The sequence below is a fragment of the Gorilla gorilla genome, chromosome 7, assembly GCF_029281585.2.
Source record: "Gorilla gorilla gorilla isolate KB3781 chromosome 7, NHGRI_mGorGor1-v2.1_pri, whole genome shotgun sequence".
Taxonomy (NCBI): domain Eukaryota; kingdom Metazoa; phylum Chordata; class Mammalia; order Primates; family Hominidae; genus Gorilla; species Gorilla gorilla.
The window spans coordinates 107,548,028-107,564,125 of record NC_073231.2 but is presented as its reverse complement, the minus strand read 5'-3'; the positions used below and the strand labels follow the sequence as shown (position 1 = coordinate 107,564,125).

Genomic DNA, 16,098 nt, shown 5'->3' with positions numbered 1-16,098 from the left:
GCCAGGCTGGTCTCGAACTCCTGACCTTGTGATCTGCCTGCCTCGGCCTCCCAAAGTGCTGAGATTAGAGGCATGAGCCACCGGACCCAGCCAATATTCTTTTAAGTGAAAATGAAGGTTAAAGAATAATATTTGGTATTATTCTTTACCAAATATGGTATTTCCATATTTGGAGGAGGGGGAAAGGGTTGCTGTTAGACGAGGTTCTGCTCAGATTCTTATCAGAAGTATGTTTTATTGGCAATAATGTGGTTGCACTTTATGAAAAATAAAACTTGGAAAAACCCCCAGGCCAGGCCCCTTTCAGCCTGAAATGCACACTCTAGTAGAGCAAGGTCTCTGATATTTTGGAGACTATAACCTCTGCTCACCTGGAGAAGACAAGATGATTTCCTGGGCTTTATCTCATGCTGTAAGGAATGCAAAAGAAGAGTACATTTGTTTCTAGTGAGCCTCTTGCTCACCAGATTTTTTTGTACCATTTCAGTTCTCATCTCAAACCCAGTCACGTCTCTGCAGGGGGTATGAGAACAAGGTGTGTGGCTGGGAACCCCAGGCCATGACCCTTCACACAGGAGATATGAGCTCACATGCCCATCCTCACTGGGAAGAGGCCTCACTGGGGGCAATGGCTCTGTAACATATTTCAGGCAATTCCAGCAAAGCCATTTTGTGATCCAAATAGGGCATAGGTCTCATTTCCTTACACTGGCTCATCTTAGCAGAGGCGAGAGGAGAGAATATTCTTTGGTCAAGATAAAGACTAAGTTAGTGAGATTATTATATAACTCTTTAATTCTCCCTCTTTTATATTTTAATTTTTCCCTGATGTACTACTCTGTTTTATTTCCTAATTTGCCTGTTATATATAAATATGAAGTTTGTACGTATAGTCTTCTTTCAAATTCCCACTGGTTCCACTGAAGAAAAATTCTGAAGCAATGTGCTCTTCAGGTTTTTATTTAGTCTTCCTTATTTTTCCTTAGTGAAAATCAAAGACAATTGACCTAGAAATGAATTTGTGGGATTTTAGTCACCAGTAAAATTTAGGCAGCTAAAATATCTGATGTCTAAGTCATGGTAAATGAACACATACTCCTCTTCATCCACAACTTTGATAGTTCTCTTCCTTATATTTTAACAACATTTTTTAAGTTGTGTCTCCACAATCTAGACATTCCATTGGTTGAAAATTCAAAGTAACTGTTAGTGGACAAGATTACATGCCCCAAATTAGGCAAACTTTTTTTGCGTGCTTTTTGTTTGTTTGTTTGTTTTGTTTTGTTTTGTTTTGAGATGGAGTCTCGCTCTGTTGCCCAGACTGGAGTGCAGTGGTGCAATCTTGGCTCACTGCAAATTCCACCTCCCTGGTTCAAGTGATTCTCCTGCCTCAGACTCCCAAGGAGCTGGGACTACAGGCAGGTGCCACTATGCCTGGCTAATTTTTTGTATTTTTAGTAGAAATGGGGTTTCACCGTGTTAGCCAGGATGGTCTCGATCTCCTGACCTCGTGATCTGCCCACCTTGGCCTCCCAAAGTGCTGGGATTACAGGCATGAGCTACGCCCAGCCCTAGGCAAACATTTTAATGAAACTGGTCTCTTTCAGGAATCCCTGTGGTTACTGGGTTCCTTGTTGCAGCCAAGCTTGTCTTTAACTGCTCGATTCTTGCAAATTCCATTTTAGGAGACTTCGGTGCAGTTTGCATTGAGGCTTTTCCTCTGAAGTTAATCAGGCTGTCCAGGATAAGTTATGTCCTTTTCCCTGGAAAATCTAACTCTGGGCTCTGAGGAATTAAGTCATGGAGCTTTCAGAACCTTATGAGGAATCGCAGAAATGCAAGGCTGCAAATCTTTCCCTCCACGAATACACAAAATGAAGGGAACGTGCTCATCCTGAAAGCCTGTTCACCAGCCACCATTTCCTCTTGCTGTGGCGTCATTTTTAGTTGTCATTCCTTGATTTTTCTTTTTTAGTGGAAACTTAAGTTCTTATTTTAGATTCCTGATAGTAGTTCGTTGTTGGTGATTTGGTGTCTTCTCTTTGGATATATTTTACCTTTTTCATCTGCAGTCAATATCAACTCCAGATTTATTTTTTGATCTCTAGGAGACTGGGTGTGACCCAAAATAAGTTGAGAGATTTCACGTTCCCCTTCCCAGTGTAAACTACTGAATAACAGGATGCCAGTGTCTAATAGAAAAGGGTGCGCAGTCACATAAGGAAATGCAGGACCAAAGCAAAGGCCCTTAAGAGGTAAAAGATGGGACATCCAGGAGGCCAAGGTGCCTGGAGCAGAGAGAGAACTGAGAGGTAAGTCAGAGATGGCCCAGGGCCAGCTCACGCAGAGCCTTGTGAGCCAAAGAGGGAATTCTAACTTTATTCTAAGTGCATGAGAAGACTTCATAGAACTTTAAGCAAAGGATTGACATAGTCTGATAAGTGTTTTTAAGAAGATACTTTTATGCTGGGCACGGTAATGTGCATCTGTAGTCGCAGCTACACAGGAGGCTGAGGCAGGAGAATTCCTTGATCCAGAAATTGAGGTTGTAGCATGCTAGCGCACCACAATCTTGCCTGTGAATAGGTACTGCACTCCAGCCTGGGTGACACTGCGAGACCCTGTCTCTAAAAAATGAAAATATTTTATAAAAGGTTACTCATTACTCTTGGAGGCTGAGTAGAGAATAGATTGGGGCAAGGAGTAGGGAGTGGGAAGATGAGTGAAAAGTAAGATTTCAGTGAGGAGAGTTGTAGAAGATCAGGTAGGAGATAATAGTTTGTATTGAGATGTTGACAATGGAAACGGCAAGAAGTGAATGGATTTAAGACAAATTTTGGATGCAGATCCAACAGCTTGCTGATGGAACAAAAATGGAAGAAATCTCGGATGAGCCTCAGTGCTTTAGAGAGAGCAGTTGGGTGGAAGATGGTGTTCTTCACTGAGATGAGGCAAGTTGGGGTTGAAGAGAGCACAAGATTCAGAGAAAATACCAAGAGCTCCAATTCTTACTTGTTTCATTATATTGAGACCTTTCAATGTCCAGTCTTGAACTGGGCATGAAGGACACAACACTGAAGAGGGCATGGTTTTAGCTTCCTTGTGTTTGTCTGCCTACTTCGCCGGTCATTCGTTTTTATTCTCCTTTACTGGCTCCTTCTCATCTCCCAGAGTCTAAATGCCACGTGATCAAAGGCTCAGTCCTTGATCTACATTGACTTCTTTGGTGCTGTCATCTGGTGTTTGCATAGAAACAGTATACACATTCACTTCCTTGGTGCTTTTCTATCCACATTCACATCCCTGGTGCACTCATTCAGTCCTTGGCTGTAAACTCTATCTATATACTGATGACTACCAAATTTATATTGCCTCACTGAACCTCTTCCTCTACATATAGACTTATATATTCAACTGCCTGCTTGACATCTCCAACTGATGTGTAATAGGCATCTCAGGGTTAACACGTATACAACTAAATAATGATATTCATGCCTCATCCAAAAGCCCTGCTTCGCTTGCATTTTCCCCATTTCTATAAATGTTAACTTTATCCTTATAGTTTCTTAGGCCCAAACCTTGGAGCTACGCTGCACTGTTCTCTTTTGTCACATCTTACATATGAACCATCAACCAAGCCTGTTGGCTCTACCTTCAAGCAGTACCCAGAATACAACCAGGTGCCCCTTTTCTGCTGATACCACCCTGGTTCCTGCCACCATCACCTCTTGCCTGGATCATTGCATGGACATCATACCTGGTCTTCCTGGCTCTGCCCTTTTCCTCTTTAGCTTACTCTCAACACAGCAGCCAGAGTGGTCCTGTTAGGATATAAATCAGCTCTATCACATCTCTGATAAAAACCCTACACTGGCTCAGCTTCAGTCAGAGTGAAAGCAGAAAGTCCCTAAAGTCACCTCCAGGTTCCACATCACCTGGTCTTCATCTATCATTTCACTTACTTATTTTATGTATTGTGTGTCTATTGCCACTAGACTATAAGTGCCATGGAGATGGGAGAGCTCCCTTGACCCCTCTGTGGGACTTGCAACAGGGGTGTGGCTTGCTTACTTGGACGCCATGCTCAAACCCCTTGTGAGATGGGGAGCATGCAGGCAAGAAGGTGTGGGGCCGAGGTGAGCCTTTTTGGGCTCCAGCCCCACAGCAGTGTCTAGTGGTGTGTTACAATTAATGCTCTTTTAGCAGTTGCTGTCTGCGGACGGCTAAGTGTTAACCAGCTCAGTGGAGAGTCAGGGTGACAGCCTTTTACACCCTGCCCTCTTGGTACCCGGGTTCTTGTTTGGCGTCCAGGAAGAATCAGGTCACATGAATGGTTTGAAAGGTGATAAATGTGGAGGATTTTATTAAGCAGTAGAAGCAGCTGTCACCAGAAGGGAAGCTGGAAAGGGGATGGTGCAGGAAGAAGGTGATCTTTCCTCAGAGCCCGCCGTCTCTGGCCAGGCTCCTCTCTGAAGTCATGCTGTCTGAAGTTAAGCCATGTGTATCCATAGTCTGTGATGCTCAGTTGCTTCTTCTCCCTTGATGTTCAGCCGCTTGTCTCTCTGCCAGCTGAGATCTGGGGTTTATATAGGCACAGGATGGGGAGCAGTGCAGGCCAAAAATGTAACATTTGGGTGGGAAAACAGGGATAACTGTTCTTATTTAGGGTCATGGTTTCCAGGCTTGAGGGTGGGGCCTTTGCCAGGGAACCACCCTCTTCTACCCAGTATTTCCCTGCCTCCTGTCCATATCACCATGACAACAGGGGCTTTGCCTGTTTGCTCCCTGCTGAATTCCGCAGTGCCTAAGAGTGCCTCACCCCCAGTAGACACTTAGTGCCTGTTTGTGGAATAAATGAGTTCCAAAAGGAGGTTGTCTCCTCCGTCTTCACTACTTCTTTCTGACTTTTTATGGATTGTTGTCTTAATCTCTATAAATGCTTTGTCCTTGGGGCTAGTAGAGCATAGGGCTAAAACCACTGGGCAACCAAGCAGCAGCCCACACTCACAGTTAGGCTCTCTCATTCACAAGCAGTGTCACCTGGAATAAGTCACCTAGCCTCTCTGAGTTTTCATTTATTTGCTTATGAGATAGAGAAAGCCTGCCTGCCATCACAGGTTGTGAAAGTTTAATAGGATGTCACATGAAAGATCATCTAGGATAAGGCATCATTTTCATTTATGGCAGCGTCTGGCCCTGACTGAATGCCAGAGCTTTACATGTTTGACTGTCTCATTTAACTCTCACATGGAATCAATAAGAGATGAACTCATATCATTAAACTCATTTTACAGATGAGAAAACTGAGGAGAACCAAAATGTTAAGTGAATTACCCACCAGCTAGTAAACAATAGAGCCAGGCTTTGAAGCCAAGCATTTTTATTCTAGTGTTTTTCCAGTGTTCATCCAACAGGACATCCAGGAGGCCAACGTGTCATAGTTCCCAACAGATTATATTCTGAGTTATCTTCAAACTTTTTTGAGTCACTTGAAGATTTGTCTTTACACTCTGATCATAGTTTCCACCAGCCTATGCAGACTGCCAAGTAGGTCTCATTTTTTCCTCTTAGAAATGGTAAAATATCATATAGTCACTTATAAGAAAAACTGTGATTAGAAAAAATTTTAGCATTGTCCACTTTATGGTCATTCAAGAATGGTAAGTGTGAGCAGAGAACAACAGTTCCACAACTTGATTAGTTGGTAGTTTAACATGGATGTCTGAAAGTCACATATATATAATTTCTTAGGATTCTTAAATTAGTAAATCTAGTTTACTGAAGCAGTATTAGCATCACTATTTTAGATTGCAAAAATGCCTTAATTATGTAGAATTGGCTTATAGAGTGTTACTTAAGAAAAATGTGATTCTACCTCTATTTCTGTTGTAGCACACTTAACAACAAACAAACATGAAAAGATATATTAGCTTTCATAGAAACATTTTTGTTCTGTAAATAAGTTAATGATATGGTAAGGCCCCTAAGATAACTGAATTAACATTGTTTATATTAATGTTACTGCTGTTTATAAGATAGTATGAATTTGTGGGCTTATCTGAATTGTAGGCCATTCCCGTGATTAAAAATAAAGACAAAACTTTGAGTTACTGTTTGTGAAAACCTTATTGTGCTATGTAGAAATATTGAACTAATATTAAAATATTTGATGCTTTGGTTTCAGGGATTGGTTTAAAATTGGAGTCCTTTTTTTATTGGTTAGTCTTACAAAAGTGTAAGCCATTATATTTTTGACTATTTAAATAAAAACAAATGTTATTTTAAATGTACAGAATGGATTGATAGTATAGGAGAGTGTAAGTTCTTCATAGGAACTTTAGAAAAGAAACATATGCTAATTCAGTTTTTTTAATCTTCTGCACTGTATATATACACTTGGTAATTTTGAACTCAATTTTGTGTTTTGAAAATATGTGTTCATAATTTAGGTAATTTGCTACTTAAAGCAATACGTCTCTGATACCTGAAAAGTAAATGTAAATGGCGACGGTGAAATAATACTGCAATTAACTTAATAGAGAAAAAATTATTAAAAGACAGCCTGTCATACCTATGTTCAACTAGCACAAAATAAATGTTTTAATGACTGACTGGAGTTATGAAAACGATTTGACCCAAGGTGCAACTTTTGTCTCCAAACTGTTTTTCTCTTAACTGCCAATTACTGTAGCATTTCCCTAATGTTATCCTGCCCCATCCCTTCGACTCAAACAGGCAGAAATTCCTGTCTTCCCAAAGAAAAAGGTATTGTCAGGCTTCCCTCTGTCTTCCTCCTCACCACCTAAGGAATGAAACTCTGTCAAATGTCCCCTAAGATTTGTGTTGTACCATCTAACCAAGTCCAGACGGTGTCTCAAGTTTAGTCCTCATACTTAGTAAAGTGTTTGTAGATGAATTCTAGGCTTAATTGTGAACACTCGTTTTCCCAATAACTTATTCCATGCTTTTCTGACTTGTTTGTGTTATGGCCTTTCTGTACTGATGAATTTGTAAATGTGGTTTAATTACTGTTTACCAAAAAATAGCTGCACACAGATCAGTCTCAGTGGGAGACTTAGCTAAAATGTTGAGGCAATTTGTTTCTAGTGCAAAAGCAGCTAATAAATTTGAAGCACTTTTTAAACACTGGGAAAGGCACTTAAGTTTGGTTGTGAAGAAACAGTGCTTTATACATTGGAGACATAAATCATTCTTTAAGAGAGTAGATTTAAATATCAAAATGGCATTTTTCCCCAAGGCCAGGCAAGCAGCAATTTGCACAAACTGTAAAAATGGTGATTTGATTGAAAACCACACCAAAGAGATATATTCTAAAGAACTCCCCAAAAGGAAAACTTGAAATTACTTGTAAATTCCATAAAATGTCTCAGAGCTCTAGAAAGCCGGGTATTATGTATTACCGGATGTTTCTGAATTCTGGCCTCAGGCAAATTGCCAACTTAGCAACTAAATGACAGCTTTACAATTCTAATACAAACCAGCCTCTGTAACTCTGTTTTTTTAATCTCCAGGGGAAAAAAAGGACACAGAGGGAAGTGAAAGATATTAGACTGTTCAATTTATAAATTCCATTTGTTCTCCATTTGAGTTGCAGTTGAATTTTACTTTTGCATAAAATGGTGTTTGCTTGATTCTGCCTAAAGAGGGAACTCTGGGCCGAGCGTGGTGGCTCATGCCTGCAATCCCAGCAATTTGGAAGATGGCATGAGCCCAGGAGTCTGAGACCAGGTTAGGCAACAAAGCGAGACCCCCGTCTCTACAAAAAATAAAAAATTTAGCCAGGCATGGTGGTACACACCTGTAATACCAGCTATTTGGGAGGCTGAGGCAGGAGGATTGCTTGAACTCAAGAGTTTGAGGCTGCAGTGGACCATGATTGCACCAGCACATTGCAGCCTGAGTGACAGAGTCTTAAAAAAAAAAAAAAAAAAAAAAAAAAGGCGGGGGGAACTCAAAAAGTAAGTTCCTTCCTACAGCAGTTGGCCATACTCATAGGTGAAGTGCCCCATACTCCCATCACTTTGGACACCTGCATATGAGCAGGGCAGGTTTTGCCTCCAGTGCAGAAGTCAGAAAACAAAATCAATAAACTTGGCAATGAATGAGGATTGCTGGTCATTATCTGAACCATGAGTATTATGCAAGCAGTTTGAGCAGCGTGAGATACAAACACCACCCCATAGAAGTTTATTTTTAGTGAGGCCACCAGACAGGCCTCACTAAATTCAATATAAGAGATCCTAAGCTCAAGTCTTAACCACCAGATAGTTTTCAGTGTGTAAAATAGCGTTCTGAAAACCAAGCCCCCTTGCTTCTGGCAATGAGCCTCCTTTTCCAAAATTATTCCATGTTTCCACTTTGTAGTTACCTTCCTATCAGTCATTTTTCTCAGTCATGCCTTCATTCATTCATTCACCAAATGCCATTTGTGGTGGGCTCTAGGAAGATGAAGCAACCCCAGTGGAGACTCTGCCTCAAGGGTCTGACTGTGTAGCAGGAGGGAGACAGAAACAAACCCCACAATGCGTGAAATCGCAAAGAAGATTGGCAATCATTAAAATGGGGATATGCTGTCTTTCAGGTATTCTGTAATTTTTCTAAGCTTTGCTTTCAGGTTTTTTTTCCAATAGACGAAAAATGCAAAATACAAGTGCAGAACTTTTTTTTGAGATGGGGTTTATCTTGACCACACTTAAATCATATACCTTGGGAATTAGGAACTAATCTCGTATATCACCTCCTCCAAGAAAGCTTCCCTGAGAGCACCCATGCCCCCTTTGGGTTGGGCATTTTTCCAGGTACTCTCACCAAATCCACTCTCTATTCTGTAGCATATCTGTCATATTGTCCCCTCACTGTTACCACCATCCCCTGCACACACAGCTAGGTGCCCTTAGGGAAAAGGGGCCACATCTGATTCTGCATCCACAGAACCAGAAACACACTGGTAATTGAGAGCCAAATGTTGAGGCAGTTTGTCTCTAGTGCAAAAGCACTATAAATGATAAGCACTTTTTATACATTGAGAAAATAACTTCAGTTTGGTTTTGAAGAAATGGTGCTTTCTATACTCAGGAAAATAAATCATTCTTTAAGGGAGTAGCTTTAAATATAAAAGTGGCATTTTCCCCCAAGGCCAATAATAATTACAGGTATTTCCCCACCTAGTAAAAGTTACCTTTATTTTCCACACCATGTTGAGTTTAAAAATAGGTAACAAAAAGGTGTGCATTCTTGTTATGGAAACATATATTAACAGCATATTTAAGTACACATACGAAAAGTCTGGAAGAACACATATCAACATGCTAGCAATTGTTATCTCTAAGGGTTAGTATTTGAAGTGATACTGCTTTTTTTCCTTATGTATCACTCTTTTACTATGTTACTATAACTATGTGCTACTGCTATGATAAGAAAATGCAAAGTTATTTGTATTTTAAAGAGAAACATTTGACCTATTTTATAAGCCAAAATCATAAGACATAACTTTATGAAGCATCATCTTTACTATCAAAAGCCAACATTGTCAGTGATTTATTCCATGCATTTAAATCCCTGAACTAGCATGTTGGAGTTTGGTGGTATTAGGTTTGCTTCCAGTTTCTGTCTTTATGTCTGTGTTTATAATATTCAGAAGGTATCCAAGCAGCATTTTACTTGGAAATATTCTAGCAATAAAACCTGCTAAATTCTTTCCCTTGGTCTCTCTCTTCCTCCTTTCCTTTAATTTTCCCTGCTAATACTTGGATTAGCTATCAGAACCCCAGCCTTCTTAAATTTAAGCTCAACCTCTGGCAAATTGATGTCAAAATTAAGTAAGCAATTAATTCTCCCTCTCTCCCTGCCCTCATTTCCCTCTACCTCACCCTCTCTCTGAATCTTTTGCTTTCAGGATGGCTCTGTATAAAAGAAGTATTCATTTTCTGGTCAGTGATAATTCTGCTCTGCATCCTCTACTGGCCTATCTTTCTATTATTTTGTTTGGCTGACCAGTGTGTTGCAAAACCTAGACAGTGTTACTGGACTCGTATAGAGTTTATTTGTTTGTTTTTTCTTCTTCCCAAAGGAACAATTACAAATTATAAAATGCAGCCCTAAAGAGCAGCTCTACAAATTATATATGTTTTCTTTTCTATCTGCAGCTGAATTCTTGCCGCCAGGATGGGGAAACAGAACAGCAAGCTGCGCCCGGAGGTCATGCAGGACTTGCTGGAAAGCACAGACTTTACAGAGCATGAGATCCAGGAATGGTATAAAGGCTTCTTGAGAGACTGCCCCAGTGGACATTTGTCAATGGAAGAGTTTAAGAAAATATATGGGAACTTTTTCCCTTATGGGGATGCTTCCAAATTTGCAGAGCATGTCTTCCGCACCTTCGATGCAAATGGAGATGGGACAATAGACTTTAGAGAATTCATCATCGCCCTGAGTGTAACTTCGAGGGGGAAGCTGGAGCAGAAGCTGAAATGGGCCTTCAGCATGTACGACCTGGACGGAAATGGCTATATCAGCAAGGCAGAGATGCTAGAGATCGTGCAGGTATGTAGACTGAGCCCTTTAAAAAAAGAAGGGCATGTATCTCAAGTAAGAATTGGAAGGTGCACAGTATAGCACGGTGCAGAGGTTGCAAACTGGTGAGTCACCAGGACACTTCATTTGGCCCACCCTGCATGTTTGAACAGTTTAAACTGCATTACAGTATGGGGAGACTGCACATAAAAATCCACACTGGTCGGCATCTCTTGAAAAACTAGACTAGTGGGACTCCCAGGTCATAGGTGCATTTAAAAATGTTCTGATTGGCAATTGGTTGTAAGAGTTACAATCAATAAAAAGGAATGTTTAGATTATGATTAGTGGTTATGGAGACCAAGGTTTTACCATACAGATGAAGACTCTAAGTAGCAGGCATCAGAGAAAATAGCTTGGAAATGTTTCTTATCAGATGTAAGATCTGTGTTGCTGTTAATGCTGGTGGGCTTTTCCTGAATTCCAAGAGGAAGGAGGGTATAATGAGGCATGTCCAACACCCCTTCCATCATGGCCTGAGCACGTTTTTCAGGTTAACTTTAGAATGCCCTCGGCTGAGAGGAGAGGTTCATTCAGATGCTTGGGGGAGCCTTAGAATTTTATTTTTTGGTTTACAGCACCATGTTAGCTCCTGCTCAACACTTTTGCCCAGTGGTCCTGGCTGCTGTTGGTCAATGGTTTTGTGATCAGTACTGATGAAGATGCAGACGCTGAGGCAGGGAGGAAGATTTAGTCCTCGTGGGCTGATGAAATCAACACTCCCTGCTAAGAACTCAGCCCTGAACAAATAGTATAGGGTGGAAAATGGACACTGTCCCTTTTCTGTGGAATCCAGTTTGTGAAAGAGACAGAGAGAATTGCAGAGAATATGCAGAAGGTATGAATTGACCCCCACCCAGCCCCTGTTGACTTCACTCCACTGCATTTGCTAAGGAATGTAAAAAGTGATCATTAAAAGGAAGGTGCTTTGGGGCAATGTCCTTTGGAAAAATAAATAAATGAAATGAAATAAATAAAAGGAAGGTGCCTCAGCCTCCCAGAGGCATTTTCTTCACTGTAAAGCACCCCGGTCCATTCACAGGCCCACAGTGTTTCCAGGCTATAATTGTAAGGACACCCATTCCTTACAAAATGCTCAGACACTCATGGCTCTTAAGAAGACTGCAAAGGAAAGCTTGAATTTCTTAAACTGTTTCCTAGAGTGCTAAGTCCTGATGATTAATATTCATGATCACAGAAAGGAAATATTGTAGCACCCTGAGGTGACTTCCAAATCATCAAAGAGATTAAATGAAACTTAGAACCATTTTCATATTAAGGGCTATGTTATTCTGTTCTGCTACTTTGCAAACTGACAATTCATGTATTCTGCCACATTCTTATGCTAATCTCCCTGCTTTCAATTATTCTGGATAAACTGGAATTTACTGTAGGATCTCACAGAGCTTCCCATTCTATTTTTTGTTGTTGTTGTTTTTTCCCTCCCTTTTTGAAAACCCACACTCCTCAAGCCTTGTCACTGCCGCAGGAAGCTTTGTGCCTTTGTCTGGCCGTCTTTTCTTTGTTGTAGCTGGTCTGCAGCACTCAGGAAAATGCTCCTTTGCTTCACAGCAGTCACTGTCAAGTTTCTGTTTTGTGCCTTTCTAAATATCTCTTAGAAAGTGATGAGTTGGGGGCAAGCTGTGGACCAGGAGAACCATCAACAAATTAAAGTTCTATTTGTTAATATGAGTAACACCTGTAACTTGATAACAAGTGTTGATACATAAATTCTTAGCTGAATCCCGTCCATCCACGACTCAGAAATTCAAGCAATTTAATGAAAAATACAAATTTATGATTGTTTACCTACAAACACCAGTAACTGGTCAGGGTGAAGACTGGGGTGAAAACAAGTTTATAATTAATTAAGCTTGACAATGAATGGGGTATAGGACTCCAAGTCATAAATTTTCTAGTTGCTCTTCCCTGACATCGCTTCCTGTGGTTTAGCTTTAGTATCCACAGAATATTGTTTGTAGTGACAAGCTGAAATTGTTTTGTATTTCATAACATTGGTAGGAAAAAACTCTAAAATTTATGGGACTACTGTGGATTCTGTGTAGCTCTGAATCATACCAAATTAGTTCCCCTCTGGTGGCTATAACAATGTTTCAGAAAGCCAGTAGCTTAAAAATACAATTTATTATCCTATAGTTCTTGAGGTCAGAAGTCTGAAATCAGTTTCATTGGGCTAAAATTAAGGTTTCCTCAGGGGTGTGTTCCTTCTGGAGGCTGTTGGGGAGAATCCTTTCTCCTGCCTTTCCCCGATTCTAGAAGCTTCCTGAGTTCCTTGGCCGATGGCCCTCTTCATCCATCTTCAAAGGCAGCAACAGCAGATTGAGTCCTTCTCAGGCTGCCATCCTCTGTGTATTTTACTCTGCTTTTCTCTTCCACTTAAAAAGATCCTGTGATTACACTGGGACCATGTGAATAATTTGGGGGAATTTTTCCTTCCATCTCAATATTCTTAATGTAATCACATCTGCAAAGTTTGTCTTCCTGTGCAAGTTAACGTATTCACAGGTTTCAGGGATTTGGATGTGGACATCTTTGGGGGCCATCATTTAGTCTACCACATATGCCAAAATGCAGTTGTGTTCCTTTTTAAAGAAAATATTTTTGTGCTGGATCAACATCTGGGTGAATAAGCAAAACCATATGCAGATTTATTTTTAGGACCTCAAATGAACATTTTTACATTCATGTGTTTATTTTTTTATACTTTTTTCTTTTTTAAAAATTATACTTGAAGTTCTGAAATACATGTGCAGAACGTGCAGGTTTGTTACATAGGTATACATGTGCCATGGTGTTTTGCTGCACCCATCAACCCGTCATTTACATTAGGTATTTCTCCTAATGCTATCCCTCCCCTTGCCCACCACCCCCCAACAGGCCCCGGTGTGTGTTGCTTCCCTCCCTGTGCCCGTATATTCTCATTGTTCAACTCCCACCTATGAGTGAGAACATGCGCTGTTTGGTTTTCTGTTCCTGTGTTAGTTTGCTGAGAATGATGGTATCCAGCTTCATCCATGTCCCAGCAAAGGACATGAATTTATTCTTTTTTGTGGCTACATAGTATTCTATGGTGTATATGTGCTACATTTTCTTTATCCAGTCTAACATTGATGGGCATTTGGGATGGTTCCAAGTCTTTGCTATTGTGAATATTGCTGCAGTAAACATATATGTGCATGCGCCTTTACAGCAGAATGATTTATAATCCTTTGGGTATATACCCAGTAATGGGATTGCTGGGTCAAATGGTACTTCTAGTTCTAGATCCTTGAGGAATCGCCACACTGTGTTCCACAATGGTTAAACTAATTTATGTTCCCACCAACAGTGTAAAAGGATTCCTATTTTTCCGCATCCTCTCCAGAATCTGTTGTTTCCTGACTTTTTAGTGATCACCATTCTAAATCTCATTGTGGTTTTGCTTTGCATTTCTCTAATGACCAGTGATGATGAGCTTTTTTTTCATATGTTTGTTTTTCCACATAAATGTCTTCTTTTGAGAAGTGTCTGTTCATATCCTTTGCCCAGTTTTTGATGGGGTTGTTTTTTTCTTGTAAATTTGTTTAAGTTTCTTGTAGATTCTGGATATTAGCCCTTTGTCAGATGGATAGATTGCAAAATTTTTCTCCCATTCTATAGGTTGCCTGTTCACTCTGATGATAGTTTCTTTTGCTGTGCAGAAGCTCTTTAGTTTAATTAGGCCCCATTTGTCAGCGTTGGCTTTTGTTACCATTGCTTTTGGTGTTTTAGTCATGAAGTCTTTGCCCATGCCTATGTCCTGAATGGTATTGCCTAGGTTTTCTTCTAGGGTTTTTATGGTTTTAGGTTTTACGTTTAAATCTTTAATCCATCTGGAGTTAATTTTTGTATAAGGTGTAAGAAAGGGGTCCAGTTTCAGTTTTCTGCATATGGCTAGCCAGTTTTCCTAACACCATTTATTAAATAGGGAATCCTTTCCCCATTTCTTGTTTTTGTGAGGTTTGTCAAAGATCAGATGGTTGTAGATGTGTGGTGTTATTTTTGAGGCCTCTGTTCTGTTCCATTGGTCTATATATCTTTTTTGGTACCAGTACCATGCTGTTTTGGTACTAGTACCATGCCGTTTTGGTTACTGTAGCCTTGTAGTATAGTTTGAAGTCAGGTAGCATGATGCCTCCAGCTTTGTTCTTATTGCTTAGAATTGTCTTGGCTATACAGGCTCTTTTTTGGTTTCATATGAAATTTAAAGTACTTTTTTCTAATTCTGTGAAGAAAGTCAATGGTAGCTTGATGTGAAGAGCATTGAATCTGTAAATTACTTTGGACAATATGGCCGTTTTCATGATATTGATTTTTCCTACCATGAGCATGGAATGTTTCTCCATTTGTTTATGTCCTCTCTTATTTCCTTGAGCAGTGGTTTGTAGTTCTCCTTGAAGAGGTCCTTCACGTCCCTTCTAAGTTGTATTCCTAGGTATTTTATTCTCTTTGTAGCAATTGTGAGTGGGAGTTTGCTCATGATTTGGCTCTCTGTTTGTGTATTATTGGTGTATAGGAAAGCTTGTGATTTTTGCACATTGATTTTGTATCCTGAGACTTTGCTGAAGTTGCTTATCAGCTTAAGGACTTTTGGGGCTGAGATGATGGGGTTTTCTAAATATAGAATCATGTCATCTGCAAACAGAGAAAATTTGACTTCCTCTCTTCTTATTTGAATACACTTTATTTCTTTCTCTTTCCTGATTGCCCTGGCCAGAACTTCCAATACTATGTTGAATAGGAATGGTGAGAGAGGGCATCCTTGTCTTGTGCCAATTTTCAAAGGGAATGCTTCTAGCTTTTGCCCATTCAGTGTGATATTGGCTGTGGATTTGTCATAAATAGCTCTTATTATTTTAAGGTATGGTCCATCAATACCTAGTTTACTGAGTGTTTTTAGCATGAAGGGATTTTGAATTTTATTGAAGGCCTTTTCGGAGTCTCTCTTTTTCTATTGTTTGGAATAGTTTCAGAAGGAATGGTGCAAGATCCTCTTTGTACCTCTGGTAGAATTCGGCTGTGAATCCATCTGGTCCTGGGCTTTTTTTTGTTGGTAGGCTATTAATTACTGCCTCAATTTCAAAATGTGTTATTCGTCTATTCAGGGATTCAACTTCTTCCTGGTTTAGTCTTGGGAGGGTGTATGTGTCCAGGAATTTATCCATTTCTTCTTGATTTTTTAGTTTATTTGTGTAGAGGTGTTTATGGTATTCTCCGATGGTAGTTTGTATTTCTGTAGGATCAGTGAGGATATCCCCCTTATCATTTTTTACTGTGTCAATTAGATTCTTCTCCCTTTTCTTCTTTATTAATCCGGCTAGTGGTCTATCTATTTTGTTAATCTTTTCAAAAAAAACAGTTCCTTGATTCCTTGATTTTTTTATGTTTTTTTTTGTGTCTCTATCTCCTTCAGTTCTCCTCTGATCTTAGTTATTTCTTGTCTTCTGCTAGCTTTTGAATTTGTTT

The 16,098-nt window shown here is 40.0% G+C and overlaps 1 protein-coding gene across 35 annotated transcripts in view; it reads left to right on the top strand.

Annotated features, from left to right (window-relative positions):
• The window catches only part of NCALD (neurocalcin delta), a 438,037-nt gene that overhangs the window by 395,304 nt on the left and 26,635 nt on the right, over window positions 1-16,098 (top strand). For all 35 annotated transcript variants that reach the window (XM_055348177.2, XM_055348179.2, XM_031013796.3 and 32 more), the window contains one exon: window positions 10,167-10,563. In XM_055348177.2, the coding sequence (XP_055204152.1) occupies window positions 10,186-10,563 (378 nt within the window). In that variant the 5' untranslated portion in view covers window positions 10,167-10,185. The remainder of the gene's footprint in view (window positions 1-10,166; window positions 10,564-16,098) is intronic.